Source organism: Aegilops tauschii, chromosome 6 (genome assembly GCF_002575655.3).
Source record: "Aegilops tauschii subsp. strangulata cultivar AL8/78 chromosome 6, Aet v6.0, whole genome shotgun sequence".
Classification (NCBI taxonomy): Eukaryota; Viridiplantae; Streptophyta; class Magnoliopsida; order Poales; family Poaceae; genus Aegilops; species Aegilops tauschii.
Genome location: NC_053040.3, coordinates 63549939 through 63575584, shown reverse-complemented (window position 1 = coordinate 63575584; position 25646 = coordinate 63549939). Strand labels below are relative to the sequence as shown.

Genomic DNA, 25646 nt, shown 5'->3' with positions numbered 1-25646 from the left:
TCATGGTGCTGCTACTTTGGCTGTTGTCCCAGTAGGCCCTGCCATTGCCCTTGTTCGAAAGAGAAAGCGTATGTTCTGTTCCACTTGTCCTCCTGTGAATTCTATTAGACAACTATTAGTAGCCAGGCCTTATTTTTTGTGTGTGCTCTCTCTTCTTTATATCCATAGGAGATGGCTTCTTTCCTTTTCTTTCTTCTACTGAGACTGCGAGGAATCATAAGAGATGCAAGTTCTTATTGAAAAGGCTACGCGCTCATAACAAGGGTGGTTAGTTCTTATTCCCCTTGGTTGGTCATAGGTTACGTTCTTCCTCTTATCTGCCGTGTTAGTATTTTCTTCTTGTGGTTTGCACAAAGGATGCCCCTGCATCACCTCTGCATCCTGATTGGGTTGGTTTTTCTCCTGATGAGGTGCTCATACTTAAAGGTACGTCTGTCTGCTGTTGTCGGCGATGGTACTTCCTCTTTTCCCAGTGTCATCCATTCTTATTAGATGCGGTTCTCGTACAGCTTTTTATCCGATGCAGCCGCTGCCAGGCTAGCTTTTGGTGGCGTGAGAGGGTTAGGTCGCAGTCTGCTATTACCAAGAGACGAGTGGTCTACAACAACTGTTGTAAGACTGGCAAGGTCTTTGTTAAACCCTTTGAAAAACCACCGCCATTCCTGGCAACCCTGCTTGATTATGAAGGCCCACCCTGCAGCCAAAAGTTTATTAAGCAAATACGCCAGTACAATTGCCTGTTTGCTTTAACATCCATGGGGGCAAAAATTGACCGCTCTGTAAATGATGGCGGGGTCCAAATTTTAAAAAAATCAATGGTCAGGTTTGCCATCGTATAGGCTCGCTGCTTCCAAATGAGGGTGATTCTCCCAAATATGCAGAGTTATACATACATGACAGAGAAAATGAGGTTAACAATAGAATTCAGGCTTTAAACCATGAAAATGAAACTGGTGCAGGGTTAGACAAAGAGATTGTGAAGGGTCTTATGCAGATGCTTGATGTGAACAATTCTTTGGTCAAGAAATTTCGTATGGCCAGTGAGATTCTGAAAAATAATAGGCATGAAGTGATTTCAATAAGACTTATAGCTCCTGGTGAAAATGATAGTGCACAGTTTAATTTACCTGCAACTGATGAGCTAGCAGCCTTGGTTTATGGTGAATTTACGTTGGAGGGACCATGTAGAGACCTGATAATACGTACTAAAGAAGACCGTCTTCGTTGTATTTCCTCCTTAGATACTACTTACATGCCTTTGCAATACCCTCTGTTATTCCCCTATGGTGAGCGTGGCTTTCAGCTCGGTGTGCGCTACATTGATTCCAATACCGATGATCCAAACAAGAGGGTTAAAATGACCATGCAAGACTTCTATTGCTTCTGCTCGCATTATAAACCGGAGCAGCATAACCCATATCTATGCTGTGGCCTGTTATCCTCACAGGCTGCTGTTGATTTCCGAGCTTGCATTGATGAATGCCGGCTCAATTTTATTCTTAAGTGTAATGATGACATGCGGGCTGAAAATCTTCAGGGTATCGTCGATGCGGTAGGCCAGGGTATGGTTGGTGGGTCAGAAGTTGGGAAAAAATGTTTTGCCGTCATCTTATACCGGTGGTCGCCGGTACATGTATGAAAATTTCCAAGATGCTATTGCTGTGTCGCGTGTTCATGGGTCACCAGATGTCTTCACTACTTTCACATGTAACCCAAAGTGGGAAGAGATCCTTGATTCTGTTGATCCCGGGCAAACAGCGACAGATAGGGCTGACATTGCTGTTAGGGTGTACCACATGAAACTTCTGCAGTATCTTCATCGGATAAAAAAAGGGAACGCCTTTGGTCCAGTTGTTGCTGGTACTGTTCCTCGCAAGCTTTCCTCAATTCTTATCTTCCTCCTTGTATCTGCTTCTTATAAGTTTCTCCATCTTTTCCTCCTGTTTTCAGTCCTGCACACTATTGAATTTCAGAAGAGGGGGTTGCCGCATGCACACATTCTTGTTTGGCAAAAGAAGGAGGACGATAGAGTTGTCACACCGGCCTTTATAAATTCTTATATCTAACCTGAGATCCCTGATCTTGTACAGGATCCTTTGGGATATGCACTTGTTGCTGAGTTCATGATGCACGGTCCCTGTGGTGTTGATGGCCCAAAATGCCCTTGCATGAAAAAAGGTTTTTGCTCAAAAAAAATTCCAAAACCATTTCAGGATGAAACTACCATTGATGAGAGTGGTTTCCCCTTATATAGGCGGCCTGATAATGGTCGTTTTGTAATAAAGAACAATGTCAGGTTGGATAATAGACATGTGGTTCCTTATAACATGCTTATATTAAAAAAGTGGCAGGCGCATATTAATGTTGAATGGTGTAATAAAAAATATGTTATCAAGTATCTATATAAGTATGTTACCAAAGGCCCGGACAAGTCAAAAACCCTGTTTGAAAATATTAGGCGTGATGGCGACCAGGATGTCGATGAGATCAAAGAGTATAGAGAGTGCCGTTATATAGTTGACTACGACTCTTTCTGGAGGGTTTACGGCTATGACATACATGGCAAAACACCATCTGTTGAGAGATTACCTGTCCATCTCCTGAACATGCATGTTGTACGCTTCCGTACCCAGGCTACTCTGAGTTCAGTGATTGATGATGCCTGGCTGCAAAAAACAATGCTAACAGAATGGTTTGTGGCAAACAGGCTTCACCCTGCTGCTAGATCCTTAACTTACTGTGATTTCCCAACCAGATGGACGTGGATGCCAGAGGACAAAAGATGGAAACCTAGGACAAGAAGCCATAGAATTGGTAGGATATACTCTGTGCACCCAGCGGCTGGAGATCTTTTCTATTTTAGAATGTTGCTAATGATTGTCAAAGGTGCGACATGTTATGAGGATGTCAGGACTTACAATGGCATCGTATACTCGACGTTTAGAGAAGCGTGTGGAGCAAGAGGGTTGCTTGGTGATGACATGGAGTGGTATACTGCTTTTGATGAAGCTGTCAAGTGGGGCATGGGAAATCAGCTGCGCCAGCTATTTGTTACTATGATTCTTCACTGTGTTGTTAATGATGAAGCTCTTTTCTTTGAAAAATACGTGGTTTACTTAGCTGATGATATCCAGCATAGAATTCGGCAGGCTAAAAATAATTTGAAATATGATGTTCCTCCTGTTGATTTAAGAGACATGCTGCTTGATGAATTGACTGTTATATTTGCTAGGAATAGTGCATGTATCCTAGATCATAAATTACCTGTAAAATCTGCATATGGTGAAGCCTCGGTGCAAAATGATATGCTTTCTGATGCGCTAGATGTCGATGTTGTTAGTCTTTTAAAAAAGGCAGAGGACATGTATGGTAGATTAAATAGAGACCAGTTGCATGCTTACTCTGCTATAATTGATCGCGTTCGGTCTGGAAAACCTGGTTTCTTTTTCGTCTCTGGGTATGGTGGCACTGGAAAAACATTTCTTTGGAATGCACTTGATGCTTATCTTAGAGGTAATAAGAGGGTGGTGCTCTGTGTTGCGTCCTCAGGGGTGGCTGCCTTCCTTTTACCTGCCGGCAGAACAACGCATTCTAGATTTAAAATACCTATTGACCTGCCTGATTATGGCACCTGTGAAATTAAACGGTCTACCATGTTCTCCACTCTAATTGAATCAGCTGATCTTATTATATGGGATGAAGCGTTGATGTCCCATCGAAAATGCTTTGAGGCCTTGGACCGGTCATTTCGTGATGTTCTATCGGCTAATGATCCTGCCTTAGCTGAACTTCCTTTTGGAGGCAAGGTTGTTGTTCTGGGTGGGGACCTTAGGCAAATATTGCCAGTCATTGAAGGTGGATCTCGAGCGCAGATTCTTGCTGCTGCGATCACTAATTCTCCTCTCTGGAATATTGTAGATGTTTTGCACCTAAATATAAACATGCGTCTGACTGCACACACGAATGATCCAATTCTCCAGTCTGAGGTAGCTGCCTTTGCAAAATGGGTTCTCAGTTTGGGTGATGGCACGGCAGCTGCTGTCGCTCGGGAGGGTGAGTCAGAGCCATCATGGATAACTATCCCTGATGAGCTTTTGATACATGCTGATGCGGATAAAATTGATGCCATTGTTTAAGCTGTATACAAAGAGATTCCTATTAGGTACTCTGATGTTGATTACCTAAAAGAAAGGGCAATCCTGACACCAACGAACGAAGTGGCTGAAAAAATTAATGAGCATATTCTGTCTTTGGTGCCTACCAATGAGAGAGAGAGTATTTGAGTTGTGATACTATAGGTAATTCATCTGATGCAGTTCGCAATCAGGATGCTTTCTATCCTGTTGAATACTTGAATGGGATTAAGGTTAATAATTTCCGGTATCATAGATTAGTACTAAAAGTAGGCGTTCCCATAATGCTTCTGTGAAATCTGAACCAATCAACAGGCTTATGTAATGGCACAAGGCTTATAATCACAAAACTTGCTGATAAGATTATTGAGGCAACTGTCATGACTGGTTCTAACATAGGCGACATTGTTTTAGTTCCGAGAATAGGCTTGACCTCAAAAGATCCTAAATGGCCTTTCACTTTGCAGCGTCGGCAGTTTCCTATTAGAGTGTCCTATGCAATGACCATTAACAAAAGCCAAGGACAGACTCTTTCAAGTGTTGGTTTATACTTGGATACACCTGTGTTCACGCATGGGCAGCTGTATGTCGCAGTGTCCCGTGTTACTTCAAAGAAATCACTAAAAATCTTGATCAAAGGAGAGGATGATAAACCTGCTTCTCAGACAAGGAACATCGTGTTCCCTGAGATATTTCGTTCCATTTGCTAGATTGTGCTGCCCTATAATATATGTAGAATAAATTTTCTTATATATACTTTTATGATTTCTATATTCTTCCTGTGATACAACTTCAGTCTTCGTATGTCTGTCCATTCGTTTGCCCTGTCCGTCAGATTCTGCAATTTACCGAGTCAAGAAACTTTTGCAATTGTGTGTGCTGCTTCCTTCACCTGCTGGGTCATTTTTTTTGCGCCCTGTCTTTCAATTTATTAGGTGAATTCATATAAATGGCATCTTTAGACTTGATTCTTCTTTATCTCTTTCTACTGATCTCTTGAGGTTCTATTTGCATACTGCAGATGTCGAACCAGAGGAACCAGAGGATCAGCCTTCTCTCGCAGATCAATGAAAGAGAACTGTTCTGGAATGCTAAGGTTCTGGTATCTCGCATTTGGTATTACCGAGGTGGGACTGATGAAGGTGATATTATGCATGCTGATATTGTGGTGCTTGACAAAGAGGTTCGTTTTCTACTGCAATACATATGCTCATGCTGCTAATCTTACCCTGTGGATCTAAGTTGTGATGGAAATGTGTAGGGCACCCACATGCATGGCCGGATTCCTGCTGACCTGTCGGCCCGGGTGAAGGATATCTTAAAGGAGGGCGATGTTTATTTAATGAAGAGATTCGCGTGCAAACAATCCAAGCCCACTTTTAGGGCTGTTGAGAGTCCATATATGATGCAGTTCACTCGCTTTAGTACTATTGATCCTGTGGTGGGTGATGAAGAGGATTTCCCATATTGCACTTACAACCTCATATCCTTTCTGGATATCCCCATGCCAGGCCCGCACACTCCTCGCTTTATCGGTTAGTCATTCCATGCTGTCGTCATGTATGCCCTGTTCTCGCTTCGGGTTTCATTGGGTGGTTTTACATTTGTCCTCCCATATACAGATGTGATTGGTCGAATTGTTGAAGTCACAGACATTGTCGCTGTTCACTCTCAACATCAAGCTGAGCCTTCAGATACTAGGACTGTAGTTCTCCAGGATCAAGCGTAAGTTCCTTGTTAATTTTTCCTTTATTCTCTTGCCCGCTGCCTTTTCCCTTTCTTTACTTGCTCCTGTTGGGTTGTAGAGGAAATGAGATCAATCTTGTTCTCTGGGGTGCTCGAGCCCATGAGTTTGAGGCGGAAGAAGTCCGTGCTGCAAGTGAATCCGGAGCTGTCATTGCTATCTTTGTAGGAGCACTGCCAAAACAATACCGAGGTGATTGTTTAGTCTCTCTGTCACTTGTCGCATCGTTTATTATGCCAGCTTGATATACATTTGTGCCTGACTGTGTGTCCCAATAGGTGTTAAAGGACTGAGTGGTAGTTTTGCATGCCGCTGGTATATTAATGAGGACTTGCCAGAGATGAATGCCTTCCGTGCTAGGTATTTTCTCGTTCTATGTACTTGCCAGTTTTCAATGTTTGTACAGTTGTTTTGCTTGCATTACAGTTGAGCTTGTTTCATCCAGCCTGGTGGAAGGACTTCCTGCTATTGCTTCTCAAGTTACAGGAGACCAGGCACTTGTTCCAGCGCCTGTTCGTGAACCTCCTGTTGAATTGAGTGTTCGGGAGCTGCTTGCCCTTGATCCGTTTAACAATATGGTACCTTTTGTTTTTACTTTCTTTATGTTGTTCCTATCTTCTTTCTGTCATCCTTGTCATCACACTTGTGGTTGTTCTTTATCGCAGAAGAAGCAGTTTATCGTCAAAGTTGCTATCACAGGCTTGGGCTCTGACAACCATTGGTGGTTTCTCTCATGCCGGAAATGCCATAAGACAGCATACATCTCTAGGAGGCAGTACCGTTGCTCGGACTATGGCTGTTCTTCTGTTGCAGCAGATCCCTCGTGAGTGCCTCTTTACAATAACTTCCACTCTCTTCTGTCTGCTGGATTGCTTCTGACTCTACTTGCCTTGCAATGTCTAGGTACTGTGTGTGCACCTATGGAAGCGATGGCGCAGATGAGGCGGAATTTATATTCTTTGATAGAGCAGCAAAAAGCATCGTTGGCAAGCCACTCATGACTTTGATTTATCGCAAATACCCGGGTTTTACAGCCGCACTTGATCTTGCTCAGATAGGAGGTGCCGATGTAGGTTTTCCACTTGAAATTTCCCGACTTGTTACCCAAAAATACAGACTTGTCGTTACTATCTCCACCAAGAGCTTTCAGCCTACAAGCACCCAACTGTCATTCCAAGTTGGTAGAATTGATGAAACCTTTAAGCCTGAGCTTGTGTCCTTTGCAACTGCCGGTGCATCATGCGTCTCTGGAGCATCATCTTCTGCTGAGGGCTCAGACATAGCAATGTCCATACCTACCTCTTTCGCTACAGGATCATCTACACTTGTTGTACTGCCTCCTGATGAGGTATAACTGTGCTTGTTTTTTTTAAAGTATCTTTCAATCATTTAATTTTTGCCTTGTTTCTTTTACAGTTGAACACTCCTATATCTGCATTCAAAGGAAAAGGACAGGCTGTTATGCCTAAAACTCCCAGGCATTGACCCTTCCTTTGTCCTGTCATACATTCTCAAAGATTCGTCCTCTTTGCTTATGAGTGCGGTTCTTTTTCAAGCAGCAAATCACCATGCCCAAAAAGTGCTCGCCGCAAACTTTGCCTTGGGCCCTCTAAATCTAAGGACACTGAACTATCTGCCTCTGCTATCAAAGTGGCCTCTGCGACTGAAGAAGGTGTCGCTGATGGAAATATTGTTCAGCTCGGGCCCTCTGATTCTAAGGACACTGACCTATCTGCCTCTGCTATCAAAGTGGCCTCTGAGACTGATGAAAGTGCCACTGCTGGAAATATTGTTCAGCCTGTATCCGTGCTAAATGTTCGTACCTATGCTTATTATGCAAATAACATATCCATTCTGCATAGATCATGCTTGATGTACAATGATCTTACATAACAACAAATTATATAGGTTGGAGAGGGAACTGAAGGTGCATCTGCTGAGGACCCAAAGAAAATCTTTCCTGACCCCTCTAAGGTCAAAAGGTGAAAACCCCTCTTATAAAACAAATTAAGTTGTTGTGTTAAATTGTGGAATGGCTCCTGCTTTGGTGTACACATTTGATCTGTACTTTTTCTAATAGAAGTTATAAGGTTCAGTTATTTTTCTGCTTGCTTCTTGATCACAACTGTTACAAATTTACTGAGCGCGGGTTTGTTACCAGCCTCAATGTCTGTTCTATACCTCACTGATGTATGTGAATTAATCACTTACTCGCAAAAAAGTCACCACCTTTTACTATTGTGTTCCTCGCCAATGAATTGCAGATTAAATGCCTAACCAGTAAAACTAGCCCCTCGTTTAGGAGCTTACAAGGCCTTTCCTTCTTTGCAATGAAAAACAGTGTTCCCTTTCTATGTTGACTATGCTTTCTTCTTCACTGATGCGTATGATGCCGTTTGATCAGAATTTCCTTTCTAGCATTGCTCTTCCTGGATTCCTGAGAGGCTTAGTAAAATATTTATGTGCCTCCAGCATTTTTATGCCTGTTCCTATTTCTTTGCTGTTGCATGCGCCTGGAAATTGATTATCTATGGAGTTGGTTTCCTATGTGCTAGGGTTCAATGGGTCTTCCGCTTGTGTATGTTGTCTTGCAATTTTTGTGTCTAATCTTTATGTACTTCCTGTGTATACAACATTCTAAAGATCTAACCTTTATCACCAAGAACAAAGTTATTAATGTACCCTTATTTTTGCTAATTGATCAAATTCAGAACAAACAATGCCATCAAGGGAGCTGGCGCACCAAAGAAAGTGAGGCAGTAGTTCTTCCATGGAACACTTCTTCCATGCCGTAATCTAGATATGTACATACGGTACGGCTAACATTTCTTTGGTTCTACTTATTCTGCAGCTGTAATTCATGGTATGGTGCACTATGCTAATAACTGTGATATCTCTTCTTTGCCCGGGTATCTTCTATGTTTTGCTTACTTACCAAGTGAAGTCTATGCTGGAAGGGTATCATGCTGACCAGAGCTTCTCTGCTCTACTACGTCAGCACGACGGTCTGGCCATCGGGTTTGAAGGCCGTCGACTCAACGTACTTTTGCACGTGCACCGAATTTATTTTGTGCTGCTTTACAAGGCCGGGCTTTGACACCTGTGGACCTGTGTTGAGCCATTGTCATGACAGTTCCTCTATTTAGGTCTTTCGAACGAATCAAATATCATCATTGTAAATATCACTGTTACCTCTGCCTATCTTATCTTCTTATGCCAGTTTCAATCCAATGTAAATGCCGCTCAGTCATGGTACTTACTCTAAGTCCTCTTGTTCTTCCTATGGTGTATGTGCGTCTTCTTATGTCTTATATTTACTGCTGCCATTGCTGATCTAACATCCATCCTCCTTTGCTTATTTACCTCAAAAGGTGGATATCATGTGCCTTACTGTTAATTCACTACTGTAGTTAAACGTTTAAAGTATTTTCTGTACTTCTCTGAATATCGATAGGCTGAGCAAATTGAAAAAGCACCGGCTAAAACTGATGCTTCAACACCGTTCGTTCCTTGCTCTCTTCCTCATATTGTTTGTTTGATTTTTCCAACAAAATCTATGAACTTCATTTCCTATCAGGTTCAGCCTTCAGTTGGCTTTGCAAGTTTGTCATTTGTAAGTTACCTTCCACTGTTCTATGCTTTATAACTGGGATGTTTCCTTTTGGACAAAACTTAGTGTGTGCTTTCTAGACTCATATTTGTTCCCCTAACTTCTCAGCATGTGTGTATAGTCCAACTAATAGTTCATTCAATGGTTGTATAGTTTTGTAATCTACAGAATAACGAGAAAAATGTTCACCCCCTTGAAGTATTTTTTTATAGTTATATGTATATACTATAAAACTTATAATTAATTACGATGTATACTTACTATTAACATACAATAAATAAATTATTCATACCTCTTCTTATTTTATCACAATACAACAATTATCATATTTATGCATCAAATACATACATAATTGATAAGAGCATCTTCCTTTCAACAGTGATACCTCCAGTCTATAAAATCAAAATCAAATAGCAGTGTTCATGTATACTCCTGTAAAATATTCTAGCTATTAGAACTTCGAATGCCTGCTAAAAGAAAAATGTGTTTTCCCTATAAGCCCATCCCTTCTCTCCTATGGGCCCGTGGCCTTCTCAAGCCCAAGTAGGGTAAATCTATGCTACGGCCCTCTCTCTCATCTTATCGCCACACCTAACTCTACCTTATCTTCTTTGGATTCGTCTTCTCACCCTCACCAGACCTGCTCCCCCTCCCCCCTCCCCCATCCGCCCCAGTCTGCTTAGAGCTCCTTTGCATTGGATGCTTCTCCCAACACACCAGATCCCCGGGTAACCACATCCTCCGACGAGTCTCTACAGCGCTCTGCTATTTCTCAGGTGGACACCTCCTTTCCATGCCCATTACCGCGGCTTACTCACTGTCAATAACATGTCTTCATGTTCAGTAAGAATAGATCTTTTCTTTCATTAATTTGCCTTCCATTGCCCATGATTTTCCTTCCTAGGTGTTCGGTCTGTTTAAATCCTAGACAAAGCTGGCCAGGAGATTCTAGAAGCACAACCCAGGACTGCAAGGTATATCCCTCTGTTTCCAGATCCAGATCCAACTATGTGTTTTATTCATGCAGATGAATACATATTTCGTTTTTCCCTACATAGTTTAGTATCTGGTTTGTGTGCTATCATATAGCTATCGATAATGTACTTTAATAAAGCCAGAAAATCATGTAATCTGGTGCCCTTTATTGATTAATTCTAAAGTATTCATCTTGTTTTTCTTCTAAATTTGTTTAATGATAGCAAACTACATCATCCATGTCTATGCTTTGCCTATACTCTTTTGAAAGAAATTGTTCCAGGCCATATGAATACTTTCTCATTCCTGGATTAAAATCACTAATTATCTCTGTTCATAGCCTAATTATATTATAACTTCATTTCATCTAGGCTTAGTAAAGCACTATTACATCATTACTGCATATCAATTTTCAAACTTCGATCTCCATTATTCTTAATGCGCACTGTAATTGTGGCTTCTGCCAGCCTCCCCAGTCTTATCTTTTCAAGCCATTCTCATGGAGTTGGTTGAGCTACGCACAACATCTTTGGCTGAGGCAATGTTTGACAAGCTTGGGCTCCCAAAACCAGTCTACTATGTGCATTTGCTTGAGCAAGGTGGATATAGATCACAGATTGAATTTCACCGCACAAAAGAGCGTTATGATGCTTCAGCGCCCCGCACTAAATTGTTCAGCCATATATGTGTAAGCGGGGAGGCAGCAATGGACCATGCAGCTGACCTAGCCATTGGATACATGGAAAGCTACGGAAGAAAGGTTCTTGTTGATTATAACTACCATCGGCTGCAGCAAGAAAAACAAGCTTACGCAAAACTTTCAGACAGGTTGTCAGAAACAACAGAAGAAATCAATCAGCGCAATCAAACCATCAAACAGGTGACTAGAGAAGCATCCAATTATCTAGAAGAAGTGCATGTTGCATCAAAAAAAATCCACACCCTTGCTGATGCTGCCTTAGACCCTGCTGCCGGCCTCTCTCTTTCCACTCTAAAACAAGCTATTCTACAAATTCAAAATGCAATTGTTGCTCTCCAAAGCACTACAGCCGCTGCACGTATTTCACTAGAGGAAAAGGGCATATACTCAGAGGATAATGTGCCTGAACCAGTCTATGATGGTCTTTCTGATGAAGAAACCAATGAAGATTATCATCAGGACATGGATGATGACTGCGCTCATTACGTGTGATCCCCATAAACAATGTGTAAAGCCCACTGGACTAATCAGCAAGTGAAGCTTTCTACATATAGCTTCACATCAAACCTTGCTTCTTTCTGCAAAGAGCCAATCTATTATCATACTTATCCTGCTAGGGTGGCTAAATAAAATGTGAAGCTCAGTGTTTATAGCTTCACATAAGAAACCATCTCATTCTCAACTACTCTCTCATTGTGTACAAATGTGAACTATATTGTACTATCTAAGACCAGTGTAATATATCTATGTTGTACCTTCGTATTCCCTTTCTAAGATTCTTCGTTACACTACTTTTACCATTTACCTTTGTTTGCATACCCTGTTTTTCAAGTACAAACACACTGAACATTGGTTATCCCAATGCACACGCAGTCATTTATTATTGATATTCGGTTTTGTTTGCTTATGAACAGATGAAGCACACCGTGCAGGCTGAAAACATAAATCTTGATGATGTTATTGTACCTGGTATGCTTAATGAAGACGACAACATTCAAAGTAATGTACTACCATTGTCCTATGCTGGCAGAACTCGTTCTATGATTCATGCATATCGTGATGGAATGTCTGCTTCTCATGTCCACAACTCACCTGACATAATCACCACCTTCACATGTAACCCTAAGTGGGCTGAGATGACAATGCCGCTTAAATTAGAGCAACAACAAATCAATAAGGCTACTGAGACTAATCGTATCTATCGCATGAAGCTACTTGAGTATCTGCAGAAGATCAATGAAGGGAAGATATTTGGGCCTGTAATCACTGGTACTGTGCCTAATGATTTATCTCTGCTTTCTCCATTTTCCTTTGGCATGCTCGGCTAATATCCTCTTCTGCAGTTCTCCATGACATCGAATTTAGAAAAAATGCACTGCCGCATGCCAGAATCCTTGTTTGGCAAAACAAAAAACATAATAGATTGGTCGTGCCAACTTTCATGAGAACCTTCGTTTCAACCACTGTAAGCATTTCTTTTGGACCTACCTTTCCTGCTTCTTTTTTCTTGCTTCAATTCTACATGCTTTGCAGTAATTACCTTAACTCTATCACAGGGATCTGAGCTAATCAATGGTTATGATGATACTCCTACATATGGTCTGATGCCTCGGCTACAAAGGCATGAACTGTCTATACACTAAAACATAACATACCACTATCTACTTACCAAAGCCATTAATTCTCATATAAACTATAGTTCATTTCACACTATAAATCCATCATCAAACAAATTTATATCCTATTGTGCTTAAATCTGTGAAACCTCTGTTTCTTCATTCTATCTTGTATAGTTTTTATTCATGTTCATATAAATATAGATACATGCTTCCCAGGTAATCCTTTTAATGAGAATTTGATAAACGTAGGAGTGAGCCGACTGTTGAAGGGTCCAATTCATCAAACATATTACAGTCCTAGCTCAGTCAAAGTTTCCAATGAGCATGCGAAAGTGGTATGTGTGTTCTTGCAGCCTCTTCTTTCTACTTATTTCTCTGTTACCATCCTCTCCGTTCTGTTATCTTTAGCATGAAACACAGGAATATGGCCTACCATATCAACGTCTTGGCTTACAAACTTTCCTGTTTTTCATGTCAGCCTGTTCTATGTATGAAGCCTTGCTACCTTGATGCTTGGTGCTTCAGTCCTCACTATCTTCACCGCAAGACAAGTAACAATCGCCTTTTGAACAACGGCCATCCTTCGCACTCGTGGAGACGCACCAAAGCTCTCTTTGATCAACTCCCTGCTTAAGATCTGTGTTAAACTACTTTTGAGTCTTGTACATATCACCGCGACCTGTCCTGTTTTATCTATCTCCTTAGTAACTGTTTGTATCCATTGTAAATGCTCATTCACTCATACCACAGACTAATGCCGCTGCAATACTAAGTTTTCTCAAGTTTATGTCTATGTGCTCGTCCTTCTCATTCTTTTATTCAATTTTAAACTTCAATGACCGGCCTTTATAAAATTCATTAGGTAACACTTAAATTAAGGATAAAACTCCTTTAGTAAGTACAAAAAATTCTTCTATTGAATCACTGAACACTTAGTATGAAGGCAGAATATTTTAACCTTACAAGGGCTTTAATAATCAAATTAAGAATACATAGTGATATACTTTGCACTTCCTATCCACAGGCACTTAACCCACTACCTATAACAACTATAGTTAATATTTTTCTTACTCTGCTACTCAATATACACGTACGTACATATAACCAGACAAATCGAAGCCAAATACAAAATCAAGACTCAGCAACACAGAGACAAGCCCATGATAAAGAGTTATAAAAGCCCATATAAGTCCAGCCCATCTAGATTTTACCGTCGCTCTCGACCGTATATAACTACTGCACGAGCACACTTTTTGACCTAAATCCCCAATAGATAAACTCCTGGTTCTTCTCTCTGCCGACCAGCGGCTCCACCAACAATCCATCCATCCCTATTCCTACCACAGAAAGAGGTAATTCGTCCTTTCCTTTTCGATTTCCTGCTTCGTTTGCTTTCTCCTCACTGCACTATCCCTCTTCAATCTCAGATAAAAAATCTCACGATGGAGGACATGGACATTGGCATCGTCTGTGACAACGGTTCCCCTGGATCAGCAGCATCAAGGACAGCAACGCCTGCGCCCAATGTAATCTTCTAATCACCTGTTGTAGTTCATTCATCGGTCTTTATAAACTTGACTTTCTGTTTTGCTCCATTGCCGGCTTATTTGCCTTGCTTCTGTGTTCTTGGAACAGTGAATAAAAGATACATGCATGATGAAATACAGATAGTTAGGTTCGTGGAAATTGGTCTTCCAGAACTTGTCCTAATTGTTTTGAATGAGGTGATATTGTAGTAATCATATTTGTTTCCTGGACAATATTTTCCTCATGTGTTGCATTCTAGAAACAGTGTCTTTGGCCAGTTTTCTGTTCTTTCATTGTTTAATTTGTGTGACTCTACACATGTATCCTCACAATTAGTGACGCCTACAAGAATGTCAGGCTTACCTGTAGCTTTTCTTGTGTAGTTAAATAAAACAACTCAGGGTCTCACACTCAATCAAACTACCATGCCCAATTGAATCCTCATCTGTCGATTTAACTATTATTTTGTCAGACAAATTTTTTACCCTTACTTTGCTTGTATAGGAGAATGACTATCTGATAGTAATTCCTTATGCCCACATATTCGACCTCATGCTGAAAGCTCTGAAGTTGCCCCCTGCAACTTACTATCACAAGATATGCCCAGGCGGAAAGAATCGTGTGACGGTTACTTTCATTTCTCCTTTGGAATTGCTCGATGGTGCACTTGTTCCAAGTTCTCTGTCAGGTGCAATCTTAGATAGCTATGAAGATGCTGAAGACAGTGCTGCTATTGAAGCTATTAGATTCATGGAAAATGCATATGGCAAACAAATGAGGGACTACCACTACACTCATGTCAAGAAGCTTGAAAATCAAGTGAAGCACCTGGTCAAATGGTTGGTTGCATCAAATAAAACAATCAAGAAGTTGCGCAAAACATGCTACTACGCTGTCAGGTATATGAGCTCATATTCTGCCCAAATAGAAAACACAACCACCGCTCGGCATTTGAAAGGGCGGGATAGCACCAAGGGAATTATGAAAACAACGCTAGCAAGCATTGAAGGACTGACGCAGAGGCTACGCTACATTGCTATGACGTTTGAGCGGCGCCTTGAAGCAACCAGAAATAGTTTCTAGTGAGCTTTGGTCAATGTGTCCTGACCAGCATGCTTCTGTAGTTACTAAATCAGGCACCTTTTGTTTCATATCGATCAGACCAGGATCTTTTGCATTTTGGCGTACTCCAAGCAAGATGTGTGTACGCTTTAGTCTTCACTTGCTGCCTCTATGCTGAAAAGTAGTGTATGATATAGTCTATGATCTTTAAACTTTGTTGTTATCTCTGTACTCAGAAGCGGGTTATCATCGCTTACTGTATATATGTGAAGGCCTCTTCTTCTGCTATTCTTTCCAGGCCACTGCGGCTAAAGAACAACCTTTTCTTTCATGTATGCTTTCACTTCAATTCTTTCATCAAAACTTCCTTCTAATCATGTCTTCTGATCACAGTGTGTACAAAAAATAAGAGCAATTACATTCCTGCCTATTTTACAAAGCATTTGCAACTATAAGTGCATATCTGCAAAATATCAAACTCCATTCAATTCACACCAAAACAATACTCACTTCCCTAGCTTAACCGTACACAATAGCCACTTCTTTTTTAAATAATCTAACCACCGTCAAGCACGCTCTCAGCAGGCATGCTCTCAGTTCTGAATATAGCACACTTTTCAAGCGACATCGGACATCCTATAATTTTGGGCAGCACCTCAAAGCAACCAGAAATAGTTACTGGTAGCCTTTGGTCAATGTATCCTGGCCAGCATGCTTCAGTGGTTACTAAAACAGCCACCTTTTGTTTCATATCAATAAGACCAAGATCTTTCCCCTTTTGGAAAACTCCGAGCAAGCTATATATAAACTTTAGTCTTCCCTTGTTGTTCCTATGGTAAAAAGTACTGTATTATATAGGCTATGATCTTTAGATTATATTGTTCTCTCTGTGAAGGACTCCTCTCCTGCTATTGTTTCCTGAAAACTATGACTCAAAAAACAAACTTCCTTTTATGCATGCTTTTGCTTCAATGCTTTCATCAGAGCTTCCCTGTGATCACGTCTTCCAATCACGGTGTATGCAACAAATTAAAAGCAATTAAATTTCTTTTTATATAACAAACGATCATCAACAACTACTACATCTGCAGAAAGTCAATAGTACTTTCCTACATGACTTAGTGCACCATTTCCAATCTTATCTGCTCACTTCATATAGTACATTAGCTATTCTTTTGAAGCAACAAATATATTAATGCATTCTCTCACAATAATTAGCTTCCACACGGCTTCCCATTATATCATCTGCTCAGTGGTCTTACGACAAAATAAATCTTAGATTTATAATCAAGGCCCTGGTTTACAATCAAAGTCGAATTCTGCCCTTCAAATAGCAACAGCTGCCAAAATATTATATGTACTTTATTTTAAATTCCAAATTGCCATTGTGCGTTCACAATTTGTTTATGCATAAAAAAGCTATTTTAAATTTGGCCGCAGGTTGAAAAATTATTAGCAGCTTGAAAACTTTTTCATTATTCTCAAAAAGTACTCTCTTTGCGAAAGGTCAACAGTTAAAAGTTTTCCCTGTTCCAAAATTGTTCGTAAATTAAGAAATTTTGCTTCTTCTTACAAGTGTTTAAAATTCAATAGTTGTTCATTGCTGTGAAGAGTTGCCCGTAATTTTTAAAAAATGCTCCTGCTTTCCCATCGTTTGTTCGCAAATTCACCAAATGTTCGTGCTTTCCTATTTTCTAAATTGTCTTCATTTCTACCATAAAATGATCATCATTTCAGAAAAATGTTTCTGTTTTTCAATGGTTGTCCAAATCTTCAAAATGCGTGCTATTTTACAAATTCAGAACATTTCTAGCATTTTTTTAAAGCTCGTGTCTTCTGTACCGAAAGCAATCGTGCTTTTTAAAAGAAATTGTTCACATCTTACAAGAAAAGATCCACAAAAGAAAAATTAATCCAATCTGCCGAGGTGACTAGGTCCAAAGTATTAACATTGCCATTGCACCAACAAATTGCATCAGGCCTGGTGGAATGGGAATAATGCAGAGCTTCACATAGGAATTCTGCTGTTCCACAGGAGCATGAGCAGTTCGCTGAGTCGACAAAACAAGTATTCTGTTCTATTCAGGCCTAATGAACATGTAGCTATGTACGGCCCAGATACAGCCTGCCTACAGCCCAGTCGCGGAGAGTGGAGGTGACACTAGGACCAATTATCCCCTCCGGTAAATCTTTCACGCAACAGGACACATACCTGTCCTGTGGCTACTCGTTGAAACCTCGGACATTCTCTGTTCATCGACGGTGCATGTGGTGAATCTCACCGCCGAGGCCCACAGCGGGCGAGGCGCTCTTGTCTTCTCCTTCTCTGCATCTTATCCATTCCTCTCCTCCCCATTCTCTCTGGTAGCACTCTCAGATCCAACCCTCAGCGACGGCCATTAGAAGCTTGCCATGGAAGCTATGAAGACCGCCGCCGACTGACTCTTCCCCATGGTATTCCCTTCGCCGCCATTGTATTTTACTACTCTACTATGTTCCCTTCTCTTACTGCAAATTGGATGCTCTAATCCGGTTTCTCATGCTTCTTTTAGATCCACGATTTTTTCTGCCGACCCGCCTAGCAGTTCTTCTACCACCGGTCACCATCGTCTTCCTCAAGTATATATCTATTCCGTTCTGGTCTAATTTACTGTTAAGCTGGCTTTGAGGCACCAGTACATAATGTGGCTGAAACCCCTTGTGCCAGTGCTTTTGATTTTTTTATCCTTAGTATTGTGTCTGACTACCTAAGACGTGGTGGTGTTTTAGTGTGGTCAGGCTTAATATCCTTTCTGTCCAAGGTAAACAAAATAGATGAGAGCGATGGATCTACCTAATAATTTACTTCAATTCCACAACCTTCCTATAAGCTGTGAATTATATATTACAGGAAAATGCTAGTAGACATCCTGATCCACCTGCAGTTAGTCTTCTCATCACAAAATCCAAACTGTAGAACCCACTTGTCACCTATCATGTTTTCTTCCCCTTCCAACCCATACAGATTTGAGGATGATACTATACGTCAAGCCAGCTCTTTGTGATAGTGACATTCTCTCTCGCTTGCGGCAGGTCCAGACAATGGCTTCTGTTCCAATTTCATCTAAGATCCTGCTTGATGCTATGTTAGAGAAGTTTGGCCTGCCAGGGGCCACCTACCCAGCAAGCCCAACAGATGGTTCCCGTCTGCAAGTCACTATTACCTTCTATCCAATCAAGATCAGGCTCAAGCGTTCACCTGTCAAGGTTTCCATTTCTACCTCGGAGCACCAAGATCTTGAGGAAGCTCAAGATTATGTAGCTGCTGCAGCAATTAAATACATGGATGCTTATGAGGGCGTGGTTCCAAAAGACTAGTTATGATCAACTGAAGGCTGTGGAAAAAACAAATGCACTGTTGTATCAGCAGCTTAAGGCAATGAAGAGGGACAACGCATGTCTGAGACAGAAGCTAAAAGAGAGCATTGGCAAAAACAAACTCCTGAGCAAAGGATCGGATGGATCCCTGGACACAGAACAGAGCGTCGCCAACAATCTTAAGCATTTGGTCAATAGCAGGATGAGCCCAGGATCTGGTCCAGATGACCTGGAGCTTAACAATGTTCTTCTCAATATAGAGGCCAACAGCGAAAATCTTCAGCAGTGCACTAATGACACAATGGTTAACCTTCAGGAGACTGGCGTTTATCCATACGGTCAGGAACAACCAATAGATGAAGATAAAGGTCTGTCAACCCAAGGCGATGGAAATCCACCGTCACACCCGGAACTAAGAACCTCATTTTATGATGAGGAGGTCTTTGACAACAAAGGGTGCTGCTCTGATGACTTCTGTGCCCTGCCTGAAGATTGCTTCTAATCTCATAAGGACCATCAGATCGCCATCATCATCGTTAGAGCCAGTCGCTGTTCCCTACTAATATAGTTATCTATAACCATATGTCGTGTGTGTCTTATCGAACCATGGTACAATCAATGCGTCCGAATCTATCTATTTAGTTGTGATGGTCTGTATGTAAGTGTGCACCTGATAATGTAATCTACCATATCGAACCATATCCTATCGAACCATGGTACTCTCGGTTATGCAGCATATGCTACCAAAGCTTGGTGCTTTGTCCATAAGTTTCGCTGCACGCTATTGTATTTGAATCGTGTGTTGAATTGCATTTCTATGCTTGCAAATTTACTTGAGCATTCTGCCTTTACTATCATACTTCTGTTACTTTGCTTACATAGGTCCCTGTGATTGCCTTTAAATAGTTTTAACCTGTGCTTTATTCCCATGCCACTGAAATTTTATATAGCCCCGTCCTGCGGACATTGCCAGCTCAATGGACGATGATGATTTCATAGTCAAGGGGCTTCCACAGGTTATGACTAGGCCATGTATATGCATCAACATTCTTTGTGTTGCCTATCCAGTTGACTTGATAAATTCTTTCGTCTTTCTATTGAATGCAGCTCTCTGCCATCTCTGTTACCATTAGCAGAAGGTATATGCTTGAACAGGCTATCAAGCGAATCCGCGCTACAATGCATGCATTTGAGCTTACTGATGATGATGACGCCACAGTGATGGCATCAGTGAAAATCGATCTACAACCTCACAGCAAAAGCATATTGCCAACCCAACAGGTGTTCTTTGGAGAATCAACTCAATTTGCCAGCGACGCTGTTGAATCAGCATGTTCTGCTGCTTTGTCCTATCTGTTGACGACGGGCATAATTATGATAGATGACTACAACTCAGCAGATCTCAATAATTGCCAGAGACAACTCAAAGTTGAGCAGTTCTGGTCATCAGAGCTATATGATCGTGTGGAGTCGTTTCAAAATAGCTCGGCTCCTTGACTACAACAAAGAAGAGGCCTCGTTCAGAGAGTAATGATGATAGCACTCCAACAGCTAAATGTGTGAATAAATCAGAGGTAATCATTGCTTTGTTTTGCTCTCCGCTTGCGTTCCTCCAATACCACATACCATTTTACATACAATTGCTCATTGACTTGTAGGATGGCCTCAACGACACTCCCGGTTCGCTGCCGCCAAACAAAGAAACATCAACCAAGTAACATGCCCTCCCTCCTGCTCTTTAGACTCATGCAATTATATAGATTACTCATGTCTATTGCTTTCCCAGTGAAACAGATCACAGTTCCAGCAAAGAAATAATATCTCAGCCTGTTGCCCGCAGAGCTTTACTCTTTAAAGACTAAATGCACGGATCACATGTAAGACAGCTTGTAGGATCATTTCCTGTATAGCATTCTCAAATGCACTGCCTAGACCTTGCACGCCTTACATATAGTTCTGTGCTTATCCTTATAAGTTGGTGTACAAATCCCGGTCCTGCACTATTAACATATGCACTTTCTTTTAGAATTCAGCATACCCTGCTTGTCATTAGCACTCTCTTTACAACATCTACATCTCTCTTTACAGAAGATTATCTGTTTCTTACTTTCCAATAGTGATCATCCTCATCCACCCATACTTCGTCTAGAAAATTATTAGAGCATTTCTTTGACAACGTAAAGCATCGGCAAAAAACATCAAAATGTAGCGTACTAACTTGGCGTTTGTTCCCTTATCTACTGTTCCATACATATATAACCAATGTCTTTCAGTGAGCTTTTTTTATCTGATATTGCATACTTCGATATCGCCTGTTGATGTGTCTCTGAATGTAAACGTCTAACTGCTATATCATCCCCAACATCCAGGGTGCGTAGACAGGACTAATGTTGCTCAAATGTGAGCATACGTGCACGTGTTCAAGGAGTTTTGCCCTCTGTCTATGCCTCAAGTCTCAATGATGGCTCTCCATATTATCGCTACCATGTCTTATTTGTTTTGTTTGCTCAGCAAATGTTTTGTTGTACAAGAATTAGACGACACTGGACCTGTATAATTATGTCCTACTCATGCAGTTTATTATGTAAGTTTCGAATGATGTTATCTGTTTCTATTAATATCATATCATGTATTGGAAACTCTTCTCTAAAGTAGTCCTGCTCTATGTGAACTTTTAAATGTTTCAGAGTTTTTGTGTTAATCCTTGCAGTGTTCCAGTGGTTCTATAAATATGCTATATGTAGGTGCACCCATCACTTCCCGCCTGCTAAAGTTATCTTTTACTAACTTTTTGCTTCTTGCTTCATTTCTTAGTGTTGTGTAGTCAGCTGTATTCCATAAAGAATTATTTCATATTCTGACAGTACTCCTATTCAAATTCCAGCGTTTGCCCATTTGACCATTTTTATAATGACTTTCTAACAATTTAAATGTATTAATATTGTACTCACAAATTATTTGTATCTGGCCCAACAAAAACACATATTCCCTGTCCACAAAAAATAGTAAACGCATCTGCTTTTGGATAATGGCACCGTTATCTATAAAACCAAAATTGAATAGCACTATTCATACATGCTACTGTGAAATGTTCTACCTTTTAGAGTTTTAAACGCTTGCTAAAGAAAAATGAGTGCCGCCTATTTTTTTTCCCGGCCTGCCTTCTCGTGCTTCTTTTCTTCGCTAAGTCCATTGCTTCAGAGTATCCCTTTTCTCCTATGGGCCATCCGCCTTCTCAGGGCCGAGACGCTGGCCCTTTCCATCACACGCACCAACCATTCGTATTGTCCATGTATTCAAGTTCATAGGCATATATATTGACATACCATGTATAGTTTTTTTGCATACAATGAACTACCACTTTGTTTCAACAAATTTATCTTACGTATTTGTCCTACTTCATACTAATTAATTGCTTGGAATTTATAAACGCTTACAGAATATGATGCCCTATTCCTAAAAAAGCAAAAAAAAATTCAGATACTCCTATTTTCCCACCTTCTTACACACATCGAACTCCATGGAAATTGGCCTTCATAAAAATCACATTCTTATTTTCCTTTATTATAGCTAAGCTATTGTGATGTTCCACCCTAGGATGTTTGCTACTGGCAGAAACCATATCATGTGTTTTCGATATTCATGTTTTCTTTCGTGAGCTTTCAGTATGTATGTGCAACCGAAACTTATTTGCCAATAAATCATTTGTTAATTCTTAAATTTTATTGTGTGTTGGCAGCAGAGTTGGTGCAGAACAATAAACTTAGCCATTAATTTACGAGAATTCTTTGCTTCACATGATACCATATGTTCAATACTCTTACAACAAATCCGTAATAGCAAGGTCATATATAAGTAAAGAAATTACAGCTAAAATCACAATACGTCCTTCAAACTATTTATCGTGTCTCTTATGCCCCAAATTGCCATTGCACCTTCCTTCGTCAGATAAATAATGGAAACATCATGGTAAAACTGTGACCATACAAGCTACAGATCTTCATCCAAACAAAGATGAACTGGGAATTAGCACATTGTTGCCCAAAAAATAGACCCGGTTCAGCTGCCAGGTCTTTTTTGTGTGGGTAAAAGGAACAAGACTATGATGAGCAAAAACACAAAGACATGTGACATCAAAATAATGCTGGCCAACACAAATCCGGTCACAGAAACAGCAGCAAAGCAAGACCCCAGCTAGCAACACCTACAAGATTTATATCACTAAATTTTCTTCTCCTGGTGAAAGTTACTTCATGCCTTATTGCAAACAGCATTGGAGGCTTAGCAAACAGCGCACAGGTCACACATGGTTCACAATTTCAATCACCGTTCCATTACATGAACATCATGACAGATAGATCACTACCAAAAGGAATGCATACTGCCCCCCCCCAACTCAGCACACCTGACTAGAGTCCATGCAACACCTAAACATAACTAGACATGGAACCATAACTAGACATAGGTATATATACATAGCCTTATGGAACACCTTAGATACACGTCCTTAAACGCTGCGTTGTAGACACCTGCACAAGTACAAACTTACTTACACCAGGCAATAAAATAGCAATCCTTGTACAAACTAAACGCACGGTGCATGTACAAACCTTCTAAATCTTGTGAACGGTGAATTCTGGTTTCCCTTTGCAAGCTCGAACAGAGAAAACACATATTTCCCCTTTTGTCAGCTTTGCTTCCTTTGCAAAGTCACTCCAGTTATGTGTTATGGCGGCCCTGTTGTCCACGCCATTAATAAGGCGAACACGTCTTGCACACCGACCAACTGATAGCTTGATCTTCACCCCATCAACTGGAGTGGTAATGAAATCCACCAGATACTCTTTAGTGAAGGAAGTAGAGAAGTACTACAAAAACACATCAGAGCTATAGTCAAATGATATGATAGGCTAATACGTTGATGCAAATGTAAGTACACTCAAAAAAGTCGTACCATTCTCTGCCCAGCCTTGGTAAAGGTTTTGTTCATCTCACACACGTAGTGGCCAATAGCAGGCTTAACTGACTTAATATAGTGGCTGAGACGCTTCCGAGCACACATTGACATCTTCAAATTCTTTGAATACATCCATCTACCATTAGAGTCTGGATTATAGCCTGCAACCAAAACCAAACAGATTGATTTGATTCAGCTAACGAACAGCAGAATCAGTTAATCATGAGCAAGCAACGCTTACCAACTGTGTAATGTTTAGGACGGTCACACACGGACATGCATACCTTCCAAGGCTTCTTTACCTTCATCCGCTTATGCACTCCTACATAATTGAACAAGCCAAGAAATTATAAGTGCAAAGGATAACAATAACTGGCACGGTTATATGCAAGTTAGGCTGTGAATTTAAAAAAAATTCCAAACAAAAGTAACCCAAGACAGGATAGTTTCATCATTGCTGAACAAATAAAATAGCAGAGATGGTATTTCTCTTATGATGTTGTTGATCATATGGAGATGTATAACATCATGCCAGCACAGGTTGATCATTCGTCGCCTTCACGATGCTATACATATGTCACCCAAACAATAAAATACTTACTATACATATACATACGTCCTCCAATTTCCATAAATTATAACAAATAGTCTTCAGCCAAGAACAGAGCTGGGAGCAACAAAAATGACACAATTAATCAAAGCATAAACCTAAGAATAGGTCGCACTGTTACATAGTGCTCAAAGAATGTTCATCTGCTACTTTTGCAGCCTAAAAACATTCTCTGTAGTCTACTCTCCTCCATTTGTTGCCTATCCCAGCAAGTACATGGCATAAAGGTTGAATAATGAATATATGTAGCTAAAAAGACAGAGAGTTGAGGCATCTTAAAATATAAAAAAGGAAACCTATACAATAAATGTGATGAAAGCCACCAAACTGATACTTCCATCACAAACTGTATCGCAAATTGAGATCATATAACCACTGTTAACGAATTGGACCTAAAATCATACTTCCATCACACACTATATCGCAAATTAAGATCATGTAACCACCATTAGCAAATCAGACCTAAAATCGTGTTGGCCAGTTCGGTCATACATATCTTTAATACCATGTTTTGAGAATAACAATAAGCTAATAACCACACCAAAGTACTTCATGCCTTTCTTCTGCTTTATACAAACTGAATTTCTCTGAAATCCTCACAATTCCTGTCAGAGCTCCTGCCTTGAAAGTGAAAGCTTTCATGCCTTTCTTCAACTTTATATAAACTAAATTTCTCTGAAATCCTCACAGTTCATGTCCGACCTCCTCCCTTGAAAGTGAAAGCTTTCAGTTCTAGAATTTGTGGCTCTAAGTACATGCAATGAAGCTCCAGGATACTGAGATGCACGTGTGAAAAAGTACCTTTAGAAGAGGTGGTATGTGCACCTCCATCAAAGCTCCTGTATGAATCTTCGTCAGAGCTCGTGTATACACCTTCATCAGAGCTGGTGTATACGCTTTCATCTGAGCTGGTGTCCCCGCCTTCATCAGAGCTTATGTGCCTTCCTTCATCAGAGCTGATGTACATCACTTCATCGGAGCTCATACGCATTCCTTCATCAGAGGAGCTATCAGCACACCCATCTGAGCTGCTATTCGAGTGTTCATCAGAGCTACTGTCGGTGCTCCCATCAGAGTTGATATCCACATGATCGGTTCGAGATCCCCTCATGATCCCCCGTTGCAGGAACCTAAAAATGATGGATCTTCAATCAAAACAATGCCGCCATTGAAATAACCATGGCGATTTACTTCCCTATGGGCACATCCGTAGATATAAATAAATACAACTCGGGATCTATCATGGCTAAAAAAGGAGACAGGAGGGGTGGAAATCGAAACATAAATAGCGGAGACGCAAGTTCTAGATAAGTCAAAGCTAAATCCAAACATGTAGACAAATCCAAAATCAG

At 40.7% G+C, this 25646-nt stretch overlaps 1 protein-coding gene and 1 long non-coding RNA gene across 3 annotated transcripts; one reads left to right on the top strand and one right to left on the bottom strand.

The window, feature by feature from the left end:
- The first annotated feature begins 17573 nt into the window (after nt 1–17573).
- Nucleotides 17574–22264, top strand: LOC120970788 (uncharacterized). Of its 2 annotated transcripts, none has more exons than XR_012187163.1 (7): nt 17574–17824; nt 17923–17989; nt 19678–19743; nt 19835–20301; nt 20386–20441; nt 20514–20604; nt 21097–22264. It is a non-coding gene; the product is annotated as an uncharacterized lncRNA (long non-coding RNA). The 2 variants fall into 2 exon arrangements; XR_012187162.1 differs by having other exon boundaries at nt 18443–19743; nt 21097–21402.
- An 839-nt stretch (nt 22265–23103) lies between these two features.
- Nucleotides 23104–25420, bottom strand: LOC109734323 (uncharacterized). Its single transcript, XM_020293541.4, has 5 exons — nt 25096–25420; nt 23926–24006; nt 23682–23845; nt 23338–23595; nt 23104–23256 (listed from the first exon to the last, which is right to left on the bottom strand). Exons 1-4 carry the CDS (start codon nt 25403–25405, stop codon nt 23341–23343), a joined length of 810 nt encoding a protein of 269 aa, XP_020149130.1. The 5' UTR covers nt 25406–25420; the 3' UTR covers nt 23104–23256; nt 23338–23340.
- Between the last annotated feature and the right edge of the window lie 226 nt (nt 25421–25646).

Excerpts from the sequence above, each read along its gene's own strand:
- LOC109734323 (XM_020293541.4), bottom strand. The coding sequence starts at position 25,405 with ATGAGGGGATCTCGAACCGATCATGTGGATATCAACTCTGATGGGAGC. Across the intron at positions 23,846-23,925 it reads TCCTAAACATTACACAGTTG|GCTATAATCCAGACTCTAAT; the intron begins GTAAGCGTTGCT and ends TTTTGGTTGCAG. Across the intron at positions 23,596-23,681 it reads CCAAGGCTGGGCAGAGAATG|TACTTCTCTACTTCCTTCAC; the intron begins GTACGACTTTTT and ends GTGTTTTTGTAG.